This window comes from Myotis lucifugus, unplaced genomic scaffold (assembly GCF_000147115.1).
Source record: "Myotis lucifugus unplaced genomic scaffold, Myoluc2.0 scaffold_11, whole genome shotgun sequence".
Classification (NCBI taxonomy): domain Eukaryota; kingdom Metazoa; phylum Chordata; class Mammalia; order Chiroptera; family Vespertilionidae; genus Myotis; species Myotis lucifugus.
In genome coordinates, this window is record NW_005871059.1 from 6580613 (window position 1) to 6605353 (window position 24741).

At 37.4% G+C, this 24741-nt stretch overlaps 1 protein-coding gene across 1 annotated transcript in view; it reads right to left on the reverse strand.

Annotated features, from left to right (window-relative positions):
- UTRN (utrophin) overlaps nucleotides 1–24741 on the reverse strand; it is a 433433-nt gene that overhangs the window by 97335 nt on the left and 311357 nt on the right. Inside the window, 2 exon segments of the mRNA XM_023750172.1 lie at nucleotides 8478–8607; nucleotides 24567–24723. Coding sequence (XP_023605940.1) covers nucleotides 8478–8607; nucleotides 24567–24723 — 287 coding nt within the window.

The window sequence follows — 24741 nt, forward strand, 5'->3', positions numbered from 1 at the left end:
CAAGTATGGTAATTTCAACTATCTTGTTTGTACTATTTGTTGTTGTTTTTTACATGCATGATATTCTTACAGTTGTATTTCACCATAAGATGAAAAGAAAATATTAAGGAAAACAAATATAGAAAAACACATATAGAAAAAAAAATTCTCCAGAGTAGCTCCTCACTGCTGGACAATTTGGACAAGAAAAGATTAGAACATCATATGCTAGTTCCAATACTAACTAGTTATGTCATCATAGATAGGCCCCTTACCTCTTTGAACGTCAGTTAATATTTATAAAGCTATATATCTATATGTGCACATGCTTGGCCACAGTAGGGCCTCAAAAGAGTTAATTAATTTCATTTCTTTTATTATTATATTATTAAGTCTGGGAAGTTTAGACATCTAAAGAGATTTTCACATGCAAACCAGGTTAATTAGCAAACAACAATTCAAGGGCAAAAACAATGCATCCCCATTTCTCTAGAGACTCCATTTGACTTGCTTTCTCTCACTCCCTCTCTTCTCACCCCCCTCTATTTCTCCTGCTCCTCTTTCTCTCCTTCTTCTTCTTCACGACCAAAAGATGCTTCTGATTACAATAATGGGAAATAAATTCTTTTTAAAATTTCTTCTGATTACATGATTAAGATCAACTTAATTTATTTGAAATAATCAGTGTTTAAGAGGATCCTGCCCATTGCCTATTCTGTATGGTGACAAATGACAACAATTCTTTATGAACCTGATTACAAGTACATCATCAAGTACCATTAGTTGATTATTTTCATGCTTCTAATTACATCCATCTAATAAATTATAAAGATGACAATAGTAAGAGACTAGTCAAAGTACATTAACCTGCTAATGTGTAGCCCAAATCTTTCAGCAGGGATATGATAGAAATTATATGGATCCATCCAGCTGCCAAGGAACTTCTCAAATCCCTTGTGTGTGTGGGGGGGGGGGGTGAATATGAACAGATGCATTTAGGAAAAAGCAAACTCCAAAGAAAAGAATGTTTTCCACAATACCAAAATGCTAGGTATTAATTTGGTGGTGGTGGTCGGGGGGGAGGTGTCAGGGGGTGGAGAGGAAATAGGAATACAAATCACACTATGGAGTGAGATAAACAGCAGTTCTGACCAGAACTTAATGAAGGTAGAAAGAGAGGCCAAATACTTATAAGTTACACTGTTCCTGTAAAGAGGGACAAAGTAAACAGACCCAGCATGGAGCTGAGGAAGAAGGAACAGGCTATTAAGAAGATTAACCTCTAAAGAAAGGAGCAAGAACAGCCGAGAGGCTGGAACAGACCTAGCTAAGCAACCTAAGATCCAGCTTTCCATTTTCTGTAACTGAATATTCCCTGAATATCCTCACTCTAATGGTAGTTTTATAATTTATTCAAGTCAGGGAACTGTGCTGGACAGTGGGGGGCAGGTCACTGAGGGCAGGAGAGTGAGGCTGAAAGGGAAGAAGGGAAGCTGGGAAGGTAAGTTCCCAGAAGGCAAGGATGCTTTGTTCACTGCTTCATCCTAGGGATCTATCTAGAATATCACCTGGCACATGGTCGGCATTCAATAAGTACTTGTTGAATAAATGTACAAAGCTCCGTACAATATTATTGACTTAAAAAAAATAAATTTTCCCCTTTCTCCTTCAAGAATCAAAGGGCAAGAGTCATAGATTAAAAGTCTTTCATTTCTTGCTACATTGCTGCCCATCTCTCCCCAGGCTGCTTCCCTGTGGGACATACCAGCCAATTGATCAAGCTACAAAAGAAGTCCTGAGCTTTCCGTTATTTCCAAGCTTAGCCATTATTATAAAAGAACTTAAGTTATGTCTCATATTTATAAACTGCCAAAATAAGTTTAATTTGGCAAACCCTCTAAGTCACTCTTGAAGATTCCATATTTTAAGAGGAACAACAAAATAAATACACCACAACATTAAAAGAAATTAGTATCCCCCTATCCTTTATGTTTAAATCTGAAAAGAACATCCCAGATGTTGATAACAATACAATACATACATGTAAATTATTACCATCTTTTTTATTAGACAAATGTGATTTATGGACGGTTGTAACCATGATTAGAGAACATAACAGATGTGAACAATTAATATAAAATGTTGTGTCCATCAAACCAGCCTTTGTTATCATATCATTTTTCATCAAGAATGTTGATTTCTTTCTTTAAATCCAATTTCATTACTATGGTATTCATTAGCAGGCCCAAATATTTTGAAATTTTTACCCAATCAATGGGCTTACTGAGCTGGCTCATTATATTACATTAAAGACTAGATTCGTTACAGATATCCATATATTGTAGAACTTTAAATTGGGAAGAAACACGTTGCTGTTCTGTAGTTAAGAACACTAGGGGGAAAAAGCAACATTATATTTTTCTGTGCTTTTTCACACATTACAACTTTACTAATCTAATTTGGACTTAAGGAGCTAATTAAATTATTGTCTTGGTCTATAGGCCGGAAAGCAATTAATCTTCCAAGTTTTTATGTGAAAATTGAAAAGACAAAGTCTAATACTGTCTAAACTCCTTTTCCCTTGGTGCCAGGAAATAAGTAAATGGTACATCATTCTACTAAGCAACCTGATATTTCATTAAGGAAAAAGCAACAGTAAAGGGCAAGGCAAAGAGTTATGGACATTTAATTATTATTATTTTATTTTTAGCCTTACCCGAGGATATATTTTATTGATTGTAGAGAAATAAGAAGAGAGAGAAAAAAAGAAAGAGAGAAAGAGAGAGAGAGAGAGAGGAGAGAGAGAAACGTTGATCTGGGATAGAATCTGCAACCTAGGCATGAGAATCAAACCCACAACGTTTTGGTGCACAGGATGATGCTCTAACCAACTGAGCCATCTGGCCAGGGGTAAAAATTTCATTATTTTATAATTTTTAAGTAGAAAAATATAGAAAATAAAACTTTATTTCTACTGAATATCTAGAAGCATTTATGATAATTGGGATAATTAAGTTAGTATACAACCTTATTTCTACAGCAGGTTTAGTGACAAGCCTGAGTTGGTGTTTCAGATCTGCACATGGGTGACAGTATCCTCCAAACCTCTCAAAGATTCAGTTTTCTCATCCATCCAATGGGTGGTAAGAGTACTCCCACCTCAGAGTTGTTATGATAATTACAGGAATCGAGGCAGGTGAGGTGTCAGCACAATGCCTGTCACACCGTAGCGTGGGATAAATGTTGGCTTGTGAACATCTATGTTTACAAACATTTCTCTCTTCTCTCTTCCTTTCTGGGTGTTGATTCTTCCTCCATCTAACATTATGCTCATACGGGGGGGTCTGCCAATCCCATCAGACCCTGAGCTCCACACTCCTCAGGCTGTAAGTCAGAGCCCTGCCCTGGAATGTGCTGGATGTAAAACAAGGGCTCTCCCTCCCTGGTATGAGGGTGTGAGGCAGATGGTGACAGGAAAGCCAAGACACTGAAAACCCGTGGAAAGAGGCAGAAGGAAAGACATGGAGAGAAGGCTTCTGGGTGGCATTCCTGTCGTTGTGGCCAGCTGTGCCCTTGCCCTTACTGTAATTTGGTTCTGGGGGTTAATACATTCCCTGTGTGCCCATGATTACAGAATGAGGGTGTCTGTCATTCACAATAAATGGGGTTCTAATTAATAAATCTGTTATTAGTAAAACAAAAAATGCAGTGTGAAAAAACACCCATTAGTTTTACTAGCCTAAATATTTAGGTAAAGTGTCATTTGGTCTCATTTAATGAGATGCAAGGAAATAATTACTGCCATCTTCTTAATAGAAACTTAAGTTATACTGAGAATGAGTATAAATGTAACTTCTACTAAACTTTATGATTTCATATTTTTACTCGTTTAATGATCATGACATTTTATTTGCACAAGTTTGCTAATACTGGCATAAAATGGATTGACATAGTAGACTGAAAAATGTCATTTATTACTTGTTGTACCATAAACATATGAGATTTCATATAGGATAAAAGTAGTCCTAATAATTGGCTTTCTAAAATATCATGTACAATTTATTAATTAAACATTTAATAGTTAAATATTTAATGATTAAAACAGTATGCCCTGAATTAAAGTATTAATACTACTAAATATACACTGCCAGCTATCAAAGATCAAAGAGGAGAAACAATAACCCATATATACTATTTTATCTGAAAAGATGATCATTAGTAACCAGTTATCATAGGTACAACCATATACACCTATATGAAGTTGTGGATAAATAAACCCATACACAACTATACACATTACACACAACTATAAAAGCATGACCACACTAAAGTAATATTCTGACTACGATTGAAATGAAGCAAAGTAAACCAATCAACTGCACCATGCTAAAAAGAAATAATATTCAGACAGCCTGGAATAAAATAATAGTCATAGTTATAGTAAAGCCTGGACTGGAATACATGTTAATGAAGACGAAGGGGAAATATATGAAAAAAATAATGCAAATTTTTTGTCTTAAAATCAAAAGCCAAACAGAGTAAAGGTGCTTTCCTACATCTACATCTACAATGAATTGTACAGTTTTCTAAACACTATTAGAGGTGACATACCTTGTTAAAGCATTAGCAGTTTTATTTAGTAGCCAATATCATAACCTCAAATCATAAAATGTGTGTGCACAGGCGCTCGTGCACCTGCACTGGCACATGCACCTGCCTGCTCTATATGTGGTGTGGAGAGAGGGATACAGACCTAAGGCTCTAACCCCCCTGTGCAAATTTGACTTTCAACTTGAGCTGTAGGTAATGAATAGTTAAGAAGGCACATTATTACTTGATATACGCAAGAGGTTTGGGGTCAGGAATGGGCTAAGGCCTACTGTGGTTGGGTCCTACAGATGTCTTGCTAGCTACCATCAATATACAGTTGTGTGGTTTTCAAAGGAATTCAAATTTAGGGTTGAAAATAGCAAGGGAGTTTGGAAGAACATGGGAGAAGCCAAGAAACATTTGTGCAGGTTTAAGAAGTTCTTGACACTGAAAGTAAGAAGGAGCTAGGTCGGAGGTCAGTGGCCAATGAGCAGAGGGCGAGAGGAGATCAAAATGAAGGGAGGAGTTAGAAGCCAGCCAAAACCTGGGGGCTAAGAAGGTCACCAACATGGATTAGTGCTGTTCCTGGATCTACCCTACTTCAGCTGATGATCTTGGTCAGCAGAACAATATTTTTTTGGACTTCTGTTTTTATTTTTTCAAAAGAAGCCATACTCTCTGATCTGCCCAACTCATTAAGATAGTTAGGAGAATAAGAAAGTGGTTTAAGAACAGCCTAGTCGGTGTGGCTCAGTGGTTGAGCATTGACCCATGAACCAAGAGTTCACATTTTGCTTCCCATTCAGGGCACATGCTGGGGTTACAGGCTTCATCCCCGGTAGGGGGGCATGCGGGAGGCAGCCGAACAATTATTCTCTCTCATCATTGATGTTTCTATCCCTCTCCCTCTCCCTTCCCCTCTCTGAAATAAATAAAAACATAAAAAATAAGCACAAGATCAATATAAATGATGATGAGAGGTGATTAATCCAGGTGATTAAAATAAAATGAAAAACAAATTCAAATGCATTAAGTGTTGCCATATACCTTCAAACTTATACAACTTTACAAATCAATCACATGTCTGTAAAATTAGGGGGAAAAGAAAATGTCTAGCAAACCACACCTGATGAGATTCTTTGTCAGCAACTAATCATTTAGTTGAAATAGTTTGCTTGTTTTTTATAGTATTTTTCAGTCAACAGATGCCTGAGAACAGCTCATACTTGTGCTACTCAGTAATGACCCAAAACTCCACAGGCTACCATTAAAAAATATAAATATCCATATGACACTATAATCGATAATAGAACAAAATGAAGAAAAGAAGCTGGAAGAAAAAAGACATTGGGAAAGAAAAATCATGGAGAGAAGTCTTTTCTGGAATAGTTACTTAAAAATAAAGAGATGACTCCATTTTGGTGTGCCCATGTGGCACAGTACACCGAGTGTACTCAGTAAACCAATGCTTACGAAAAAGAATTGTAAAAATCATACTATGAGCCCTAGCCAGTTTGGATCAGTGGTTAGAGCATTGGCCCTCGAACTGAAGGGTCTTGGGTTCCATGCCCAGTCAAGGGCACGTACCTTGGTTGCAGGTTCCCCAGCCCTGGTAGTGGTGTGTGCAGGAAGCAACCAATAAATGTATCTCTCTCACCTTGATTTTTCTCTCTCTTTCTCTTTCCCTCTCTCCTTCCTCCCTCCCTTTCATCTCTCTCTCCTCTCTCCCTCCCACTCTCTCTAGAAATCAATGGAAAAAATATCCTTGGGTGAAGATTTTAAAACTAACCATGATATGATTTCTCCCCACTCCATGCCCTCCAACAATGAGTGCTTTACTCAACGTTACACAAGGTAACTAATGTTCAAATGCTCTCTATTTCTGATAGCAGTGGCACGGAGTCATGGTAAACAACAGAAGTATAAAATCTATTATGGATAGTTTTCTCTCATTTACTTTTAACAGCAGGTAAAATCAGCCAGCATAGGAGAAGTATGGAAATTGCCAATCGTAAAAAGAAAATAAAACTTAAAAAGTCATAAAGTTACATGATTTTTTTTCCTTGCCTATCAGATAGAGTATGTGAAAATGGAACTTAGGAACATCTAGAATGTAATAGCAAAATAAGAATTTAAAAAGCAATGTGTGTTTTTTAACTCCTTAAACTGACTGACCGTTGAGGAGGAAAATTTATAGCAAAGTGAAGCATTAGTGCCATAGTAACACTTGCTTACTGCTATGAAGTAGCTTATTATAAAAATGCTTCCTCTGTTCTCTGCAAAGTGCTGGGGAAGCAAGGAGATGAGAAAAGCAGATTTAAGGTACACTCTCAATTGGATAAGGAGAGACAAGTAAACTTCTCATTTTTCCTTCCAAGCTTAAAAAAAAAATACAACTACAACAGCACCTTCTTTCTTGCTGTATTAACTTGGAATATTCTGTTGCACTTTCCAGGGCCTCTGTAATCTGAATCAGACAGCATATACAAGCTCCTCACCTCCGTTCCAGGCACAAGCCCTTGACCCCCCAGGTTAGGCTGACTGACTACCCGATGCACAGCCCTCACTGCTGTGCTGCTGCTTCTGCTGGTCCTGCCCAGCGTGGTCATCCCTCTGCCCTGAACCTAATCACTTCCTACCATACCCAAGAGTGCTCAGCTCAGGCATCCATTCATGCAACAGCTATGCAGTAAGCACCTACTATGTACATGTCTGTATGTGCATCACTCACATGTATATGGTATGTGTGTGCATGATTCATATGTAACTGAGTACTCAGAGGAAATAATTCTTCACAGATAGAAATAACAATGCCGAGACTGTGGGATTGTCAAAAGGTGGAGACTCGACAATGACTTAGGTCCCCAGTAGGCTGACTGGGAAGACAGTGTTACCACAGCAGAAAATAAAAGCTAATGCTAAAAAAGACAGTAAGTGTGCTGCTGCACATGTGTCCCACAGACACACATACAAAACCAGATTTAAAAGGGTCAAGGAATTCATGGCCTTGGGAAATTTATTCAGATTGAAGCAGAACTTCCCTGAGAAAGGCTGAGTGGGAAAACGGCTACCTGTCCAAAGGCCTGGTCCAGTTCCAGCTGCAGTCAAAGGGAGCCTTTTCCAAATGTACTTCCCTTACAAGTAAGAAATGCTCTTGAATCACACTGTGGGACACAGCAGGAGGCCGACGCTTAGGTCTGCTTTCACTATGTGAAGTGAGTGACTGAGAACTATTTTGAATGGCGGGTTTGTTTTTAAAAATGCATCAAAATGCTTTTATTGCCAACAGTGAAGTATCATAATAAGGACATATGCTGGCGCCAAAATTTATGTGATTTATTGCTATTTGCTAGTAAGGTAGTTACTATTTCCATTTTAAACCAAAGTGCATAAATAGTACAGGTTGTTATTTTTAAATTAAATAAAGTCTGTCAGGTGCTTGTAACAGAAAGGCACTTTAATGTCTTATTTTAAAAAGTAATCTTGAAAAATACAAGTTTATAACAATCTCTATAGATTTTAAATATTCCATACATGTACTACTGTATTTAAATACCATTTTCTATTTGCAATTATTTACTATGTAATTTGTTGAAATATAAGACATGTACATTTTTATTTCTTAAAGAAATTACTTTTAGTTTCAATGTGTTTTTTAATAAATCAAATTTTCTGTAGTTAATTTCCTTTTGAAAAAAATAATATTGAGGTACACAGTCATATAAGAAGCTAGACATTTGTTAAATAATAAAATTTGATTCAGTTATTTCCAGAATAAAAAAAAATGTAATGACCAATCCTGAAATAATGTCAGACCCTGAAATGCTCTAGGGACATTTCCTACTGGATTTTGGTTATTTGTGCTCCTCACATGTGTTGTTATGGTGTACAAAGGAAAACAGTCTCACCTGTTTTTGATTGTATGTTTCTTCTTGGTTCCTCGGGGGCCTCAATCGGCTGATCAGCCAGGAAAACTCGAGCTTGGTCTATTGCATTCAGGACAGAATATTCCTTCTCCTTTAACTCACGTCTCAGTGCCTTTGCAAAGAGAAGCAAAAGTTGAATTTGTAAACTAATGTGTTCAGCAAGTAATGGAACATCTTAAATTAGACTTCCCACCACACTTGTCACAGGAATGACTAACTACCAGCATTTAAGCAAAGTTAGACGTGAAAAATATAAATTTTACATATATGAATGATTACACATGAATAAAAGCAAAAAGATGATTCCTGTAGAACTTAAAAATGCAAAAACAAAACAAAGCCATTTTACAAGGAATTGTGACAGCATACTAAGCTTACACAAAATGTACTTTTAGGTCATATTGCTGAAATATAATAGCTGTTCTAAAACACTTTTTTCTAATAAGACTGACAAAATATTATACCTAGTGGTACAGAAGAAGGCAATTTCACAAGTAGTAACGAAATTCTCAGAAGTGTTTACATTCTTTAGGATATATAAAGAACCAAATTAAGAGATTGAAACAAATTAAAGTACATGAAATCAAAACTAAACCAGAGAACACATAAAAGACAGTCTCCAATTATCTTAAAATATGTTCCATTTCTCATGCTGAGGCAATTACAATTTTTCCCCATGAGGTTTTTCATGCAAATCTATGATTCTCAGAAAAGTCCGTCTTCAGTACTTTTATTCTTTTAGGTAGGGTTAAACTTTCACCCTGCTCCTATAAAATGTTTGGTGACTAAAACTCTAATTGACTAGAATTTAAAAACAATAAAAGTCAGCCCTTGACTATTGCAAGATAAGAATAAGTGAAGATTTTCTTATGTGCTATTTTAATACTATAGCTAAGTCAAAATTATTGTTAGTATTATCCTCTTAAATTATGCACATAAACACCTCCTGGCTCTAATATTTTGCTTTAAATGAAGTTCCTTGTCAACACATTATGAAAATTCATTTTTTCACTTTCTAAAATATTACACTCTAGTAGTATTTTAGAATCAATGCAATCTTTCCTTCTGAATACAACATAGCATTTGACATAACTATATTGGGACAATGAGGTATTTCTAGGCTATATCCTCATTTTCCACAGTAAATAAAAAGTAAAAATCTAGAGATGCCAGAATATTCATCTGATGTGAAAAACTGGAGTGAAACACCAGAAAACACTGGTAATGAAGTTAAAAAGGCCATCACAGGTGGGGAGGGCTAAGAAGAGCTGGGGAGGGGCGGCCGAGATGGCATGACAGATGCTGTTTTTCTGTGATAACCATTGTCAGTATTTTTGACTTTTACATTATGTACAATTGTGACTTTGTTTAACAATTTAAACTAAAAGAATAAAAGTGAACAGCTACTCACAATTTAGACACAGTAATAATGTATAAGATATAAGATGAAATAAAACTTTCTCTAAAATCCATAGATAATGTATGTCCTTCCCTAATATATGTATATATATATATATATATATATATATATATATATATATATGCAAAGACTGACCATGAAGCAAGCACTAGGCAATTAACTCCAGATCAATTATCGCCCATGAGCATGAAATAACTATGTTGGGGGGAAAGCAACAAAACCTCCACCATCTCTATTTAAGAAGTGCAGGTTGTGAAGAAGTCCCAAGGTGTGACACTCCAGGAAAACAAGATGATCTTCAGACATTTAAAGTTTCTGATGTATAGAAATAAAGGAGACACACACAAAGAAGAAAATATATTTGTGCTGCAGAAATATCTATCTATCTATCTATCTATCTACACACACACACACACACACACACACACACACATTTATAGGTCTTGAGTCAATTATTCCTTCAACATAGATTACTATTAGAGCAAGAAGCTCCAGATGAATGAAAATACCCCTAGTGTTTACTTCCAAAACCAACTGGAAATCTAAAATGAGGACATGAGAAAACATGTTGCCTAAAAGATAGCAGTGAAAAACAGTCAGAAATGTGGCAGAAGTGTCTCTAAACATTTTAGTGGCCAAGAGTATTTATCTCCCAAACCCAGTCGTAACCATTATAGGTGGGAACAGCAAAGGTTTTTAAACAGTGTTCAAGGGCTTTGCTAGATTCCTTCTTTTTGAAAGGGAAGGACCAGGAATGCACCCACTGAACACAAGCTGCTAGAAGCAGCTAGAAGAACACTTCACTCTGGTTTATCAAATAGGATGGAGGATTCACAGACAGTATTTAGAGACTTGGCATAAATGAAAACCCAGGAAACACCAGGTGATGATATGAAAGGAAGTGAAAAGCTAAGAGAAGCCAGAACATAAAGGAATGTGGCTCAGAGAAGGAAGAACAAAAGCAGGACTGGTCCCGAGGAAGCAATTATGGGGCATATATTCCACAGAGGATGAATCCAGATCTTATGGTGGAGAAAGAAGATACGACGCACACAACTGAGGAATAGAGAAGTTCTAACTGGGAGCTCTAGATTAGTACTAGTCCTCAAAGTGTGTATTGGGTAGGGGGGGAGGGGGGCAAAAAGAGATTTGTCTTCAGACTCTTTAGAATTTCAAAAATCCAAATGGAAAAATATATTTGTCTACAGAAAAAATACTGGGGAAAACTGACTGGTCAACTTCCTTGATGGCTAGAATTTTATCAATTTCACTGAAATGCTCTCACCGTGGATCATTTCACTGGCTGGCAGTTGGCTCTGCCTGGGAAGCTCTTTCCAAGATATCACAAGGCAGATCCCTCATCCCATGAGGCCTTCTCAGCAAGGCCACCCACCCACCTTATTTAATGGAGCATTCCACCTTTCCACTACCTGTCCCTTGCCCATCACTACGCTGCACCATTGGTGTATTTCCTACACCTATCCTCTTGTACTCTGCAAGGCAGGTATTTAGTTATGTTTACTGTTTATTTTCTGTCTTTTTCAGATAAAATGTAATCTACACAAGGCCAAGGACCTTTTCTGTTTTTGTTCACCGCAGTGAAAAAGGCACCCACATCGATGCCTTGGGACCTAGCAGAGCTTAGGTGGCTCTGAAATGCTTCCTGGCGAAGGTGGGGCCTATATTGAGTTGTGCAGAGAGACAAGGGTGCTCCCAACAGAGGAACCTAGACACTGGCAGGAGAATAAGAGAGTGTGACAGTGAGCATTCAGGGAACGACAAATATTTACTACAGATAGAGCAGCAACAGCCGAGTTTGGAGAGGTGGGCGCTGGGAAGCCACTGACCAGCTGGACAAGGGGCGGGGGAGTGACTGTCAGACTTGCATCTTCAATTTTACACTATAATTGTCAGGTCTCCTGGATTTGTGAAAAACAAATCTGAGTCTGAGAAAGCTGCACAGCACTGGAGAATCTGATTTTCCTTCCTGACCACATTAAACGCCAGCACTTCATAAAACAATCTGCTCTCCACGGGCCGTTGTCAGGAACTGTCTCATGAACTCCTTTGATATGCCGAGGTATGGAAGTAGAGGAGGCAAGTGTGGGCAGGTGGGAACCATGCCAGGTAAGGAAAAATGTGGGCTGGAGCACCAATGCCAACTTAATAGCCAAATGCCGAGAGGACAGCATACATTTAATAATATCTGTGCATACTCTATTTTGCAAATTTAATTTTGTGATTCAATTTCCATTATATTTAATTGCATGTCAGAAATGGACTTAACTTTCAACAGCATTACACATACAATCACTTCAGCATCCTTAACCTCTCAATTAGACATGAAAAAAACCAGCATTTCCTAAGCACCTGGTGAACATTAATGATAAGATAATTAGACTCCAACAGAGTTGTTTTGTATACAGAGCTACAAAGTGGCATTCAGCTGTAGGTTCTGGTTTCACGTGACATATATGGGCTGCCTTAAGTGAGTATAACATAATCTAATTGGAATTTTTTCTATTTTAATGACTTTATATTTTCATTCAAAACAATTCTGTTTTCAGATAATAACAAGTATTGGCGAGGATGTAAAGAAGTTGGAACCCTTATATGCTGCAGGTGGAATGATGAAATGGTACAGCCACTTTGAAAAACAATGTGGTGATTCCTTAAAATGTTAAACATAGAGTTACCATATGACCCAGCAATCCCAATCCTAGGGTATATGCCCAAGAGAACTGAAAGTATATGTCCACATAAAAACTTGTACATGAATGTTCACAGCAATATTATTCATAATAGCCCAAATGTGGACACAACCTAAATATCCACCAGTTGGTGAATGGGTGAATAAAATGTTGTATATCCATATACTGGAATCTTATTCAGCAATAAAAATGAAATACTGATACATGCTACAACATGGATGAATCTTGAAAACATCAAGCTAAGTGAAAAAAACCAGACATAAATGCCCATTACTATAAAATGTGGAAACAGGTAAGTGCATAGGGACAAAAAGTAGATTAGTGGTTACTTAGGACTGGAAGATAGGAGGGGAGATGAGGGAGTCACTGGTCATGGGTACAGGGTTTCTTTTTGGGATAATAAAATTGTTCTAAAACTAGATTGTGATGATGGTAATGTGACTCTGGACATATACTAAAAGCCACTGTGCTGTACATTTAAAAGGCATGAATTTTATATTATGTGAATAATATCACAAAATTGTTATTAAAATAATTATGTTCTTTCTCTGAAAAAGTGCTGTAGGTAATTTATTTATTTTTTAACCTTATCCCCACTCACCTGCAAAGTAATAACTCATCCCATATGTTTAGTGTGTTTCCATCCCATATATTACTGTTTCCAGAGCATTTTGTATTCCTAACAGAACTCATCCTAATATAGTGTCAATTCTTCCAGAGTAAGGCTCACGTTTCAATTATTTGAAGTTCTTCTCAATGCCTGCCTAGTGTGTATACACACACACACACACACACACACACAAGAGGCCCGGTGCATGGCATTCATGCACTGGGGGGGGGGGGGGGGGAGAGGTTCCCTCAGCCTGGCCTGTGCCCTCTCACATGAGCCCTGCTTCTGGCTGAGTGGCACTCCCCCTGTGGGAGCACACTGACCACCAGGGGGCAGCTTCTGCATTGAGTGTCTGCCCCCTAGTGGTCAGTGCGCATCATAGCAACCGGTCATTCCACCCTCTCAGTCAATTTGCATATTAGCCTTTTATTATATAGGATATTACTGAATATGTGCTTGGGAAATAATGAATAAAGAAGGAATGCTTTCAGCATTAAATACTATGTAAAATCATAAAATGTGGCCAAGCAAAATATCCCAAAGTTCCCAAATCTTATTATCCTAAATTAGAATAACTACTGAATTCCAGGTAGCTCTGGATTTTTTGAACTATCTATTTTGCAAATTACTGGTGAATAATTTTCAGAAACAAAGTTAGTTTTCTCCTATCACCTGTCAGCTAATAAGCACTAAGTATTTCAGTTTGCTGTTGGCCATTATTTATTAATAGCAAATATTCTTTTCTCTCCCTAGATAAACAAGGAACTGATCTTACTGAAAAAAAAAAGTGGTATGAGCTCATTCCATCTGTCCCCTTTTTACCACATCCTAATCATGACGTAACTGCATAGGGCATAGTTTCCAATAATTTCAAAACTATTTCAAAACTATTGAAGGTTATATCCATTTTCACTCTTGTGTATCAAGCCCATCTAAAATTATTGGCTTAAAACAATCATGATTTATTTTTCATGATTCTATGAGCTGGCAATTTGACCAGCAACCCGGCCGGTGCCAGCAGAGGTTACTCCGGAGCCTGTCGTCATCTGTGGCTTGAATGGGGTGGAAGCCGAAGATGGCCTCACTCACATGTCTGGCTGGATGGTCTCAAATTGCCCAATAGGCTGGATTTGGGCTTGTTTAAAGCACAGTAATTAGTGTTCCCAAAGGGCAGACTGAAAGCTGCAAGATCTCTATAACAGGCTCTGGAACAGCTCTGCCCAATGAAACCTTCTGCAGTGATAGATATGCTTTAAAACTATGCTGTCCAATATGGTAACCACTAGTTGCCTGTGCTATTTTGAACTTGAAATATGACTAGTACAACTGAGAAACTAAACTTTAAATTTCACCTAATTGTAATTGATTTCATTTAAGTACAAATGGTCACATGTGGCTGAAGGTTACCATATAAGTCAGTGCAGTTCTAGAATTCGCACATCACTTCCACCACCTCCCATTGTTATACTGACTCCCTCGAGGGGAACAGCACCGATCCTCTGCACAGGGGGCTAGGTATGGAGAAGCATGGTTCCTTATTGTAGCCATCTACCACACAGAATCAGAGGGAAAGAGAAGGTTAGCACAGGTGTCGGGGTTACTAATATTTCATATAAGCTCTCAGAAAGGCATCTCAAAGACAGTGGTATTTGAAGACAGATCACCATACAGCTGACATCTAGCTCCCTTGTGGACTCAAGCTTTGGCCATTGACCTAAAGTGCTGTGTGTGGCAACCTGTCACAAAGCTTATGCATTTCCCATTTCTAGTACCTATGTGGAAAGAGCCTCAAGCCTCCTGCAGACAAATACATGTAAAATGAAGCTTTGTCTATAAGCAACAGACTAGAATCAGTTCAACAAGGAGGATGATACAAAACAATTTCTAAAAATTAAATTTAAACTATATTTAAAAGTTTCATATAAGGGAATATAGTCTCAGATATCTCAAGAGCCAAGAATAATAAATGGAGAGCACCATGATTGTCCCATGGCCATAAGAAAATATTCAACTTCTCTCCCTTTCTAAGGTGGCATGAGAGCATAACAGAATTTTCCAACAAAGATTTCCACCAAAATAAAAATGTCAAAACAATTCATATAATCTGTAAGGAAACATGCCAGGCATAAGAGAAGACAGCAATTAGTAAGCCATGATCCTAACTCTCAAGGAATTTATACTAGAGAGGAAAAAATAATGCTAGTGAGGATATAGAAAGTGCCACAAACCTTTGAGAGGGGTATAAATAGAGCACTGGGGAAATATACAGGCGAGGGAGGGAGGCGGAGGGGGTTGCAAGCTACCTGTTAAAGAAATATGTGAACTGCAAATGAAAAAGAAATTGGAATTAGATTAAAGGTAGTAAGGGGGAAAGCAATTCAAGTAAACAAAATAGAGGTGAGGTAATCTAGTGTCTCATTGTTTTCTCTGGTAAAAGTAACGTCTGCACGCTCATGCAAACCAAACGAAGCCCTGGGATGTCAGCTTAATGAAGACCTGATTCAAACACCAGAAGTTAACTACTAAAAATCAGTTTTCCTTCGCGATGATTTCTATGAGCCCAAGCTTTAGCAGAGCCCAACTTTCCGGCCACTTCTCTGTCCCTTTCAAACTCAGGGTGCTCTTTGGCTCCTATCACTTGCCAGACAGCAGAGAAAATCACTCCTCATTCAACTCTTAAGTGCCTGAAGGCCTGGGGACATTTCTCCCAGCTGCCACAATTTAGTGGGAAGAGCAGGGGATTAAGGGATAAGAAGGTATAAAGAAGTGACTGCTGTGGCTTAAGTCAGAAAGTCTCACAAGTCAATCAGCAGCTCCCTGTTTTCACCATGAACATGGCATCAGCCCAGCAAATGGCCTTGATACATCAGTTATTCCTGTCAGCACTGAAATGGACAGGATCCTGCAAGGTTCTCAATGTGAAAGCAGGGTCTGAGGGAACCTGGACCAAGGAGGGGAATTGGTGCCATCCTCTGCCGTCCTAAACTGGCAACCTGCCATCCCGAAATGTGAATATGCAGGTGTGTACTAAGTCCCGGTGTCATTCTCTCTTCTTTAAATTACACCCGTCTCCTCTTCTTTCTTTAATCTAAAGCCATCACCCAAACTGTCTGTATATCAAGTGCCAAAATCCACTGGGATGCCCTTTTCTTAACGTTTTCTAGATATTAAAATGATAGATAAATCAGATCCTTTTGTTCTCCTACCTGAAACACTCCAATGGTTTCCTGGTGCACTTAGGACAAATTCTAAACTTCTAACCGAGATCTGGACCTTCTTTGCTCTCCAACCTCAACTACCAGCACACCCTAATTTCTAGCCTCAGAGATTTTAATTCCCTTCCTAGAATATGCCAAGTTTTTCCTGCCTCGTGGCCTTTTCAATTCTGAACACTTTTGCGTCAAATCTCCAATGGCTGGCTCCTTCTCAGTATTTAGATTGCAACACTCAAGACTTATATCTTTTGGGTGAATGAATGAAGAAATAAGTAAACTGACTTGAAATAAAAAATGGGAAAAAGGAAGAAAACTGGGGAATGGGAGCAGCTCAAATAAAGCTGACCTGCAGAAGAAATCAGCATGAAATAACTGAGCAGGAGAGCAGAGTAGTCATCTCCTTACAGCTCTTTACAGAAAAGGTTATTTCTCAGGACACAATATCTGTGTGCTTTCTTAGCCATGTCACCGACGCTCACTGTTCAAAGTCAAAGAGATACACTAGGGTCATCCTTCCTGACCTTCAGGGACCCAGCTCCAATACCAGCTCACCTTGGTATAAACATCACCTGGCTCTCCTGCAGTCAGCTCTCCTTCCTCTGTGCTTCTACAATGCTTGGCATCTGCTTTTCTGAGCATTCAGCACACATACATGTCCTGGCCTTTGTGCAGACCTGGCTCCTTCATAAAACTGAACCTCTCTGAAGACTCACATCTATGCCCCAGAGGGTAGAATGGAAATTCAATGTATCTATAATAGTAAAAGTGTAATATGCTAACTAGACTGGACGTCCTTCCGGAAGACCTTCTGGACGAAGCAGGGGCTAGGAGGGAAGCCTGGGTCCCGGGTGCCTGCCAGCAGCCAGAGGGAAGCCCGGGTACCAGGTGCCAGCCGGGGCTGGGAGGGAAGCCGGTGCCAGCATCCAGGGGAAGGAAGGCCCACTCTTGCACGAATTTTGTGCATCGGGCCTCTAGTTTGTGTATAAAAGAATAAAGAGACATTAAAGTTTTTTTTGTAGTGTAGTAAAACCAGATAGAAACTTGCAACCCAAATCCTTGTGCTCAGTAGGTACCTTGTAGATACACCCTTACCTACCATGAGTCCTTGGATTTGCCCATAACTTCTCTGCATGTTAGTAACAAAATCTCTCGTTCCACTTAACTGCACAGGTGAGACAGTGAATTTAAACAGATTTTAAAGCTATTCAGTGCTGTAGAATAACTAGCTATTAAAACATGCTAATCTAATATCTTACCATCATTCTCTGAAACTGAATTTCTCTCCTCGGCCTCTGTGCAGTTACACTTAGAGGAAAGTTCTAGCTGTTTTATCTACAGTTTGGATGACCAATACCAGTATCCATCCCTTCACTGGCAGTAACAACTGAATTTAACTCTTCCAAGAGACAAATTATTTCTTAATGAGAAAAATAGAGTTATGTGATCCTCCAAGATTAAGTCAAAGTGTTTGTTAAGCATAAAACTGAATTGCAAAACTCTTATGTAACTTTCGATTTTTAGATAGCCAACAAATAAATGTAGTGAACCAATCTGTACCAGAATAAAATAGTAATGTAAATCTCTTGGTAAAAATAGCCAGATTACATCACACATACTTAATTTGCTATAAATACCAAATTTCTTCAACTGACCAGTTCAACAACAATGGGCCACTTTTTCCCTATTCCTCTAGGTGCAACTAAATCAAAACATCTAATCAGTTTACCACTTCTTTTTGGGAGAGAAATTTGAGTCAGACATCTGACATTCTAAACCTGCTCTCTAAATTCCCATATTGATATGAAATACAAGCATATTAATGCAAAAAATACAACATTCACCAGAAAGAGGCACAAAAATGAGAAATCATAGGCAAGGACACAGTGAAACTTCACTTTCATACGTTGCTGGAGGCAGAAAATTAGTTCAATCATTTGGGAAAGTAGGTTGGCAATATATCAAGAGCCATTACTATGTATATATTATGTGAAACAAGAATTTCAGCTTTGGGAACATATCCTAAGAAAATAATCCACAAAAAAATAGTTCCAAATACAACACTTTTCATTGTAACATTATTTATGATTAATAAAAATTGAAACCAACTTAAATACCTAACACCTGGAAAACATTTAGGTTCACTAGGTAAGGCTACACTAGAGACCATTATGTAACCTTGAAAAATTATTGTAATAATGACTATATTGCAATGTGAAGAAATAGGCATGGCATACATCTAAGTAAAAAAGACAGGATATAAAACCTATATACTCTATTAAAACTGAGTGAAAGGCGAATATGCAAAAAGGAAATAATGCAAAATAAAAATGCTTGTGTTACAGTGGTAAAATTATGGACATGTTTTTGAAAAAATCTATATTATAATATTATTTTCATAATGAAAAATTATACTTTTAAGACAGGAATACCAGATGAAATCAAGTTTATCATCTAATTTATCCTTAACAAATTATAAGAACAGTATTATTAAGAATTACAAATATTTTCAGAAGCACACTTTTATTACCTATAACAATCATAAAACTTTTCCTTATGTTCTACTTCAATAACATCTCTGAAGATAGATTTATTTATAAATTGTAATACATGCCAACATAGTTACTGAATGAGAGAGACCATGTGTTTAAGCTGCTCCCTAGGTTTTAGGAATCATAAATCATCAAGTTTTCAAGTGTCAAATTTCTACATAAGAGAGAAGCAAAACACTGGGAGAATCTGGCAGTTTCCAGCATAAAAAGGTATATTTTAAATGCTATCTCAACAATCAACACATACTAGTTCCTTTCTGCTCATATAAAAATCTTTCTATCTCTTGGTTTGATAATTTAGGCAGTATTAAGGCAGGTAAAAGATAACCTCTTAGTTGACTACAGTATTAAAGCATAAAGTATAATGGTGTTGATTAATTTTCTTACAACTTCAAGTATGTCATGTAATTAAATTATGTCTAGCTCTTGAGAAAAGATTATTGCTTACATTTTTGGTCATTTATTAAAGATTCAGCTCTTTAAACTAGAAATATTATCAAAATGTGATATGCTTTCAAGCATGAATAAGAAAAAAAGAGATTAAAGAGAAATAAAAAGGAACATTTATACCAAAGGACGTGTTATCTTTGGGTATATTTCATTCATTCAACATTCAACAAATATTTCTTGGGCATCTAAACTCCCAGGCATAGACAAAGAGACAACAGAAAATAAATAATTATATAAGAAGATGATAAATACTGTAGAAAAAGAAAAAAATAGAATAGGGTAAAAGAGATTACAAATGCTGAGATGGGGGTTACAATTTCGAGAAGTATGGATAGGATTCATTGGGAAAGTGTCATAGAGCAAATATTTGAAAACGGTGGAGTTAACCATGTGGATATTATGCAAAGAGAATTCTAGGCAAAAAAGACAGCTGTGACTGAAGGCATACAAGAGACCAGAGTGGCTGAAACTAGGTTGTAAGAAGATAAAAGAGAAAAAATGAGGTGAGCAAGGTGTGAACAGGAAGTAGGTCAGATCATATAGTATCTTAACTATTTTGAGGCCCTGCCAGTGTGGCTTGGCAGTTGAGCATTAAACTATGAACCAGGAGGTCATGCGGTTTGATTCCCCATCAGGAAACATGCCACATGCCCGGGTTGCCGGCTGGATCCCCAGTAGGAGGCATGCAGGAGGCAGCCAATCAATGATTCTCATCATTAATGTCTCTCTCTCTCTCTCTCTCTCTCTCTCTCCCCCTCTCCCTTCCTCTCTGAAAATATATATATTATAAAAAAACATTTTGAGGACTATGGCTTTTATTCTGAATTAGAGAGCCACCAAAGACTTCTGATTTATTTAAATGGGAATACCCTGACTGTATGCTAAAAAAACAAAAAAACATACACACAAACTGATAACTGTAGCTACAAAGAACTTGTTATAGGCAGTCAGATTCAGATTCTATATTTTGAACATAGAACCAAGATTTCCTAACAACCTGAATATGAAAGACAATATTGAAGTAATTATTATTTTTTACCTAACAACTGGAACAGAATTCTATCCGCTGAAATCGGGAAGACTGGATAGGAGAAATTTGAGGGGTAAGTTCAGGAATTCAGTATGGACATTTCAAGTTGGAGATGTCTATCAGATTCCCAAGTAGAGATGCACGTGAACAGATATAAATTTGGGAACGGTTGGCATATAGATGTTGTGGAAAACCAGGAGACCAGATGAGTTCAGAAATGAAGTTGGCACAGCCTGACCCCTGGTGCATCCCTTGAGGGGAAAAGGAGGAACCAGTAAAAGAGACTGAGAAGGAGCTACCAGTGAGGTGGGAAGAATATGAGGAAAGAGCAGTGACCTAAAAGTCAAGTAAAGAGACAGAACAGAAGTACAGTGGGTGAGTCAACAGGAAAGGGAGGACCGAAAAGAAACCACTAATCACAACCCAGCTGACAATAACAAGCAGATATCACAAGTCACAATGAGGGGCATGTAAGGGGCTCAGGATGGCTTACTTACTGGAGGGGAAAGAGGGTGCATAAAGTAATTGTTAAGAGGCTTTCATTATTGTAAAAGTGTTGGTTTATATATACCAAAACACAGACATTAATGTTTTCCGTCTCGATGCAAGCAGGTCTGGCTATATAACCTGCAGAGCCCTGTGAGAAGTGAAATCACGGGTGCCTGGCCCCACAGTACTCAGAATTTAAAGATGGAGGCAGCAGAGCAGGAAGCCAAGTGCAGGGCCCTTCTAAGAGCAAAGCCCTGCATGACCTTGACTGCATGGGACACACCCATGAAGCTGTCCCTAGACACAAGGCATCTGACCTAGAACAGAAATGTTGCTGATACGTCAGGCTTCCTTAGCTTTAGGTTTCACAAAAGCACTGTTCATTGAAGAATATAAGCAGGAAAAAATAATTGATATCAACGTAAGGAGAATCTGTTAGAATGCAATTTCCTTTTTCCCCCAAGTTGCTTTCAAAGCTAAATCAGCATATATGGATCTGAAGTCATAAAACGACAGCAAAAAAGGGGCTGAAGAGTCATTAAATTCGATAGCACTAATAAAACCACATGAGAAAGGGGAAGAAAACAGGCTTACTTTTCATTGGTATGCAGATGAAATGTTTTTTAAAATCTCCCTTCACAGTGCTTTAGAAATTTTGGTCAATGTCCCTAAATGAACATATAATATATAAATTTATTTTGGTTCCATCCCATTGGCATAAAAAAATGATGCCTCAATCAGAATACTAAGTATGAATGCTAAAACTAAGATAGAAAACTTCCAGCTTCTTATAGTGATAAAACAATATTATTTCTTCCATTTTGAAAATACATGCATACATAAATGTATTTCTTTATCCAGCAAATATGTTCAGTCTTATTCTGCATGTAATCAAAAAGGGAGATGAGCAACACCTCTATTGCATACTCCAATTCATACCGTGGCAAATTTGGAGGATTTATGCCAGAAGTTTTTGTAAAAATCTGTAATGTATTCTTATTCCAGTGTCTTTCTAGCTCAAAGGCCTCTTGCTCTATGGAGCCCTACCCAATCTTCCCAAGTACAAATAATCACGATTCATCTGTGCCTCCCTGGCTTGTGTTCATGCTCACATTACAGCGCTTTTGATATCTACTGTCATTATTTTTTTTCAAACGTATCTCTGCTGCTAGAGGGTGACATCTGTGACAGCAAAAACAGTCATAAACTGATGCATGCCCAGTATCTAGCAATGTATCTGGCAAACATCAGGTGTAACACAGAAGTTTCCTGAATAAAGAAATAAACTGTGAGATACATGAAATTGTCTCTGGGCTAAAGATGTTCAGAGGCAGTTAGTTTGTTAGGAATGGGCTGAATACAGGGGTGGACTATGCCACTTGGTTTTACAGACCTCTATTTCTTGTGGTCCACTGTTAATTTCACCACCAGAGTAACAGCTATTAGACTACTTTGATTCTCCCTCCAGACTTGGATAAACCCTTTGGGGTGAGGTTCCGATTATACCTATCAGGTTCAGGTGACAGACTAGACTGCACACAACTAAATGGGAGTATGGCAGGCAGGTGCAGGCTCACTTAGAGAACTGCTACTTCTCTTTACTAACTGTATGGGGCCATGCATTTGATGTTTGATGAGAAGGAAGTCAACATAGGTGGCAAAGTAGGAGGGGGACTTGGAAATTAATTTTAAGCAATTTTACCAAGAGGTCAATTTCTCACATTAACTAGCCTCATAACACAGCAAGACCTTGAAGTTACAGGTTTGCAGGAGGAGTCTCAGATGGCTTTACCAGGGGAAACGCACACACACACACATTAAATTTTATGGTGGGGTGTTGCTATTTTAAAGATAATGTTCAAGTTCATTATTTTAATAAGCAAGTTTGCTTGTGTATCTTGGTAATTCAGTTTAAGGCCCTAATGTCCTGACTCTTACGAGATTTGAATATAAGAATTACATTGGCTTAAACAAAGGTCAGAAGATTCCTAAGGGAATGGACAAACCAACAAGAAATTTTACCTGAACCATACACTTTCAATGATTCTTAGTGGTTTCCTTTTCTAAACTCAATCATGCACTCTATTGGAGAAAGGGTGCTTGAGTTCTGATGAACGGCCCCACATAACTTAATAGTCACATTGGTATGAAAATGAAGTGAAACCCATTCATCTCATAATCTCTAGATGTTCTAATTGAGCATTGAGAGATTATGTCAAATTTATTCTACTTCTCTAAATAGTACTGTGTGGTTCAAAATAAAGTAATTCAGACAGTTACCTGTTAAAATGGATGAACTCTTTGCCCTTCTACCTAAAACAAACTGCTCCACTTGTACATTGGACCCACCCGTCACTGTTCCTGGATGGTACCCTCCCCGCTGCGTCACTGACTTTTCCCACTTTACAGGATCATTCCCATCAGCAAGGAAGCATGTTCAATCAGTCCCCACCTTTATAAAACCATTACAGTAGTCCTCCCTTATCCACTGTTTCACTTTCCAGGGTTTCACTTTAACTGGAGTCAACTGCAGTTTGAAAATATTAAATGGAAAATTTCAGAAATAAATAATTCATGTTTGAGTTATTTCTCTATCATATTCTCTTTTTAAGTAGAAAGAGAAAGTTTGCCCAAATGGTAATTTGAATAACCTCATCAGAAGGCTTCAAAATAAAATAAATCTCATGGTCTTATCATTTTGCATTGAAGCAATATATTACATAGATGACACCTTCCTTTAAAGATGCATATGTTGGTGTTTGTCATTTTTTAAATGGGAACAGCATTCTGACATCACATTAAAATGTACATATTTAGAATGAGAACTTGCATTGCATGTGAAGAGAATAAAATATATAGTAGAACAAGCTGATATGTAATGTGAGAAATTAGTATGAAGGAATAAATAAATGAATAAAAAGTTAATAAGGCAAAGAACTTAATACAAGGATCTAAGAATTAATCTGTCAGTTGATAACATTTCAGCATATCTGCTTATCAGTGTAGAAGTACAAATTTGCATAGAGACAGAAATTTGAGCAGAATGAAAATGTAACTCAAAAAAAAATCTAACTTCAGAAAAAGAAAATATAAAATGATCTTAAATACTACTATCATTTGCTATAAGACCTAAATCCATTCTATTTTCATACTACTACAAGTCCTTATTTTTTTCATGTTCACTTATTATAACAGTTTGTAATTCTTTATGATTCTATGACTTTTAAATTTAAGATTAACATATAGTAAAAATATCCCCAATATAAGATATTAATATTTTAAAACTATTGGAAAGTTAGATAAATTTTGTAATTACCTAAAAAACTATTATGCTTTAGATGTCTGTAATGTTTTTTAAACATTACATTTTTCTCTTCATATTTAGTTAAATATGAAAAGAAAAATTAATTTGAAACAAATGGAAGCAATTGATACAATTTAAAATAAATGTATAAATACTAAAATTAGAAGCGGAGGTGAGGGGGAATCTGTGATACTTGGTTCAACTAATATTTATCTAGAATTTTATTTTGAGTATTTATTTCACCAAAATCAAAATTAATTTTAAAAGATACCCACCATATGTGGTCAACTTACTTTACAATGATCATATTGGAGCTGTAAGGCTGGAACATCCCCTCCAATAGGCATTTGTTGTTGAAGCTCTTCATCTTTCATATTCAGCCATTTGATCAGTTCTTCCAGGGACATCAGCAACCGGTTCCACTTCTCAGCACTGGCCTCCAAATGGGCCCTGTTGAGAGATAATGCT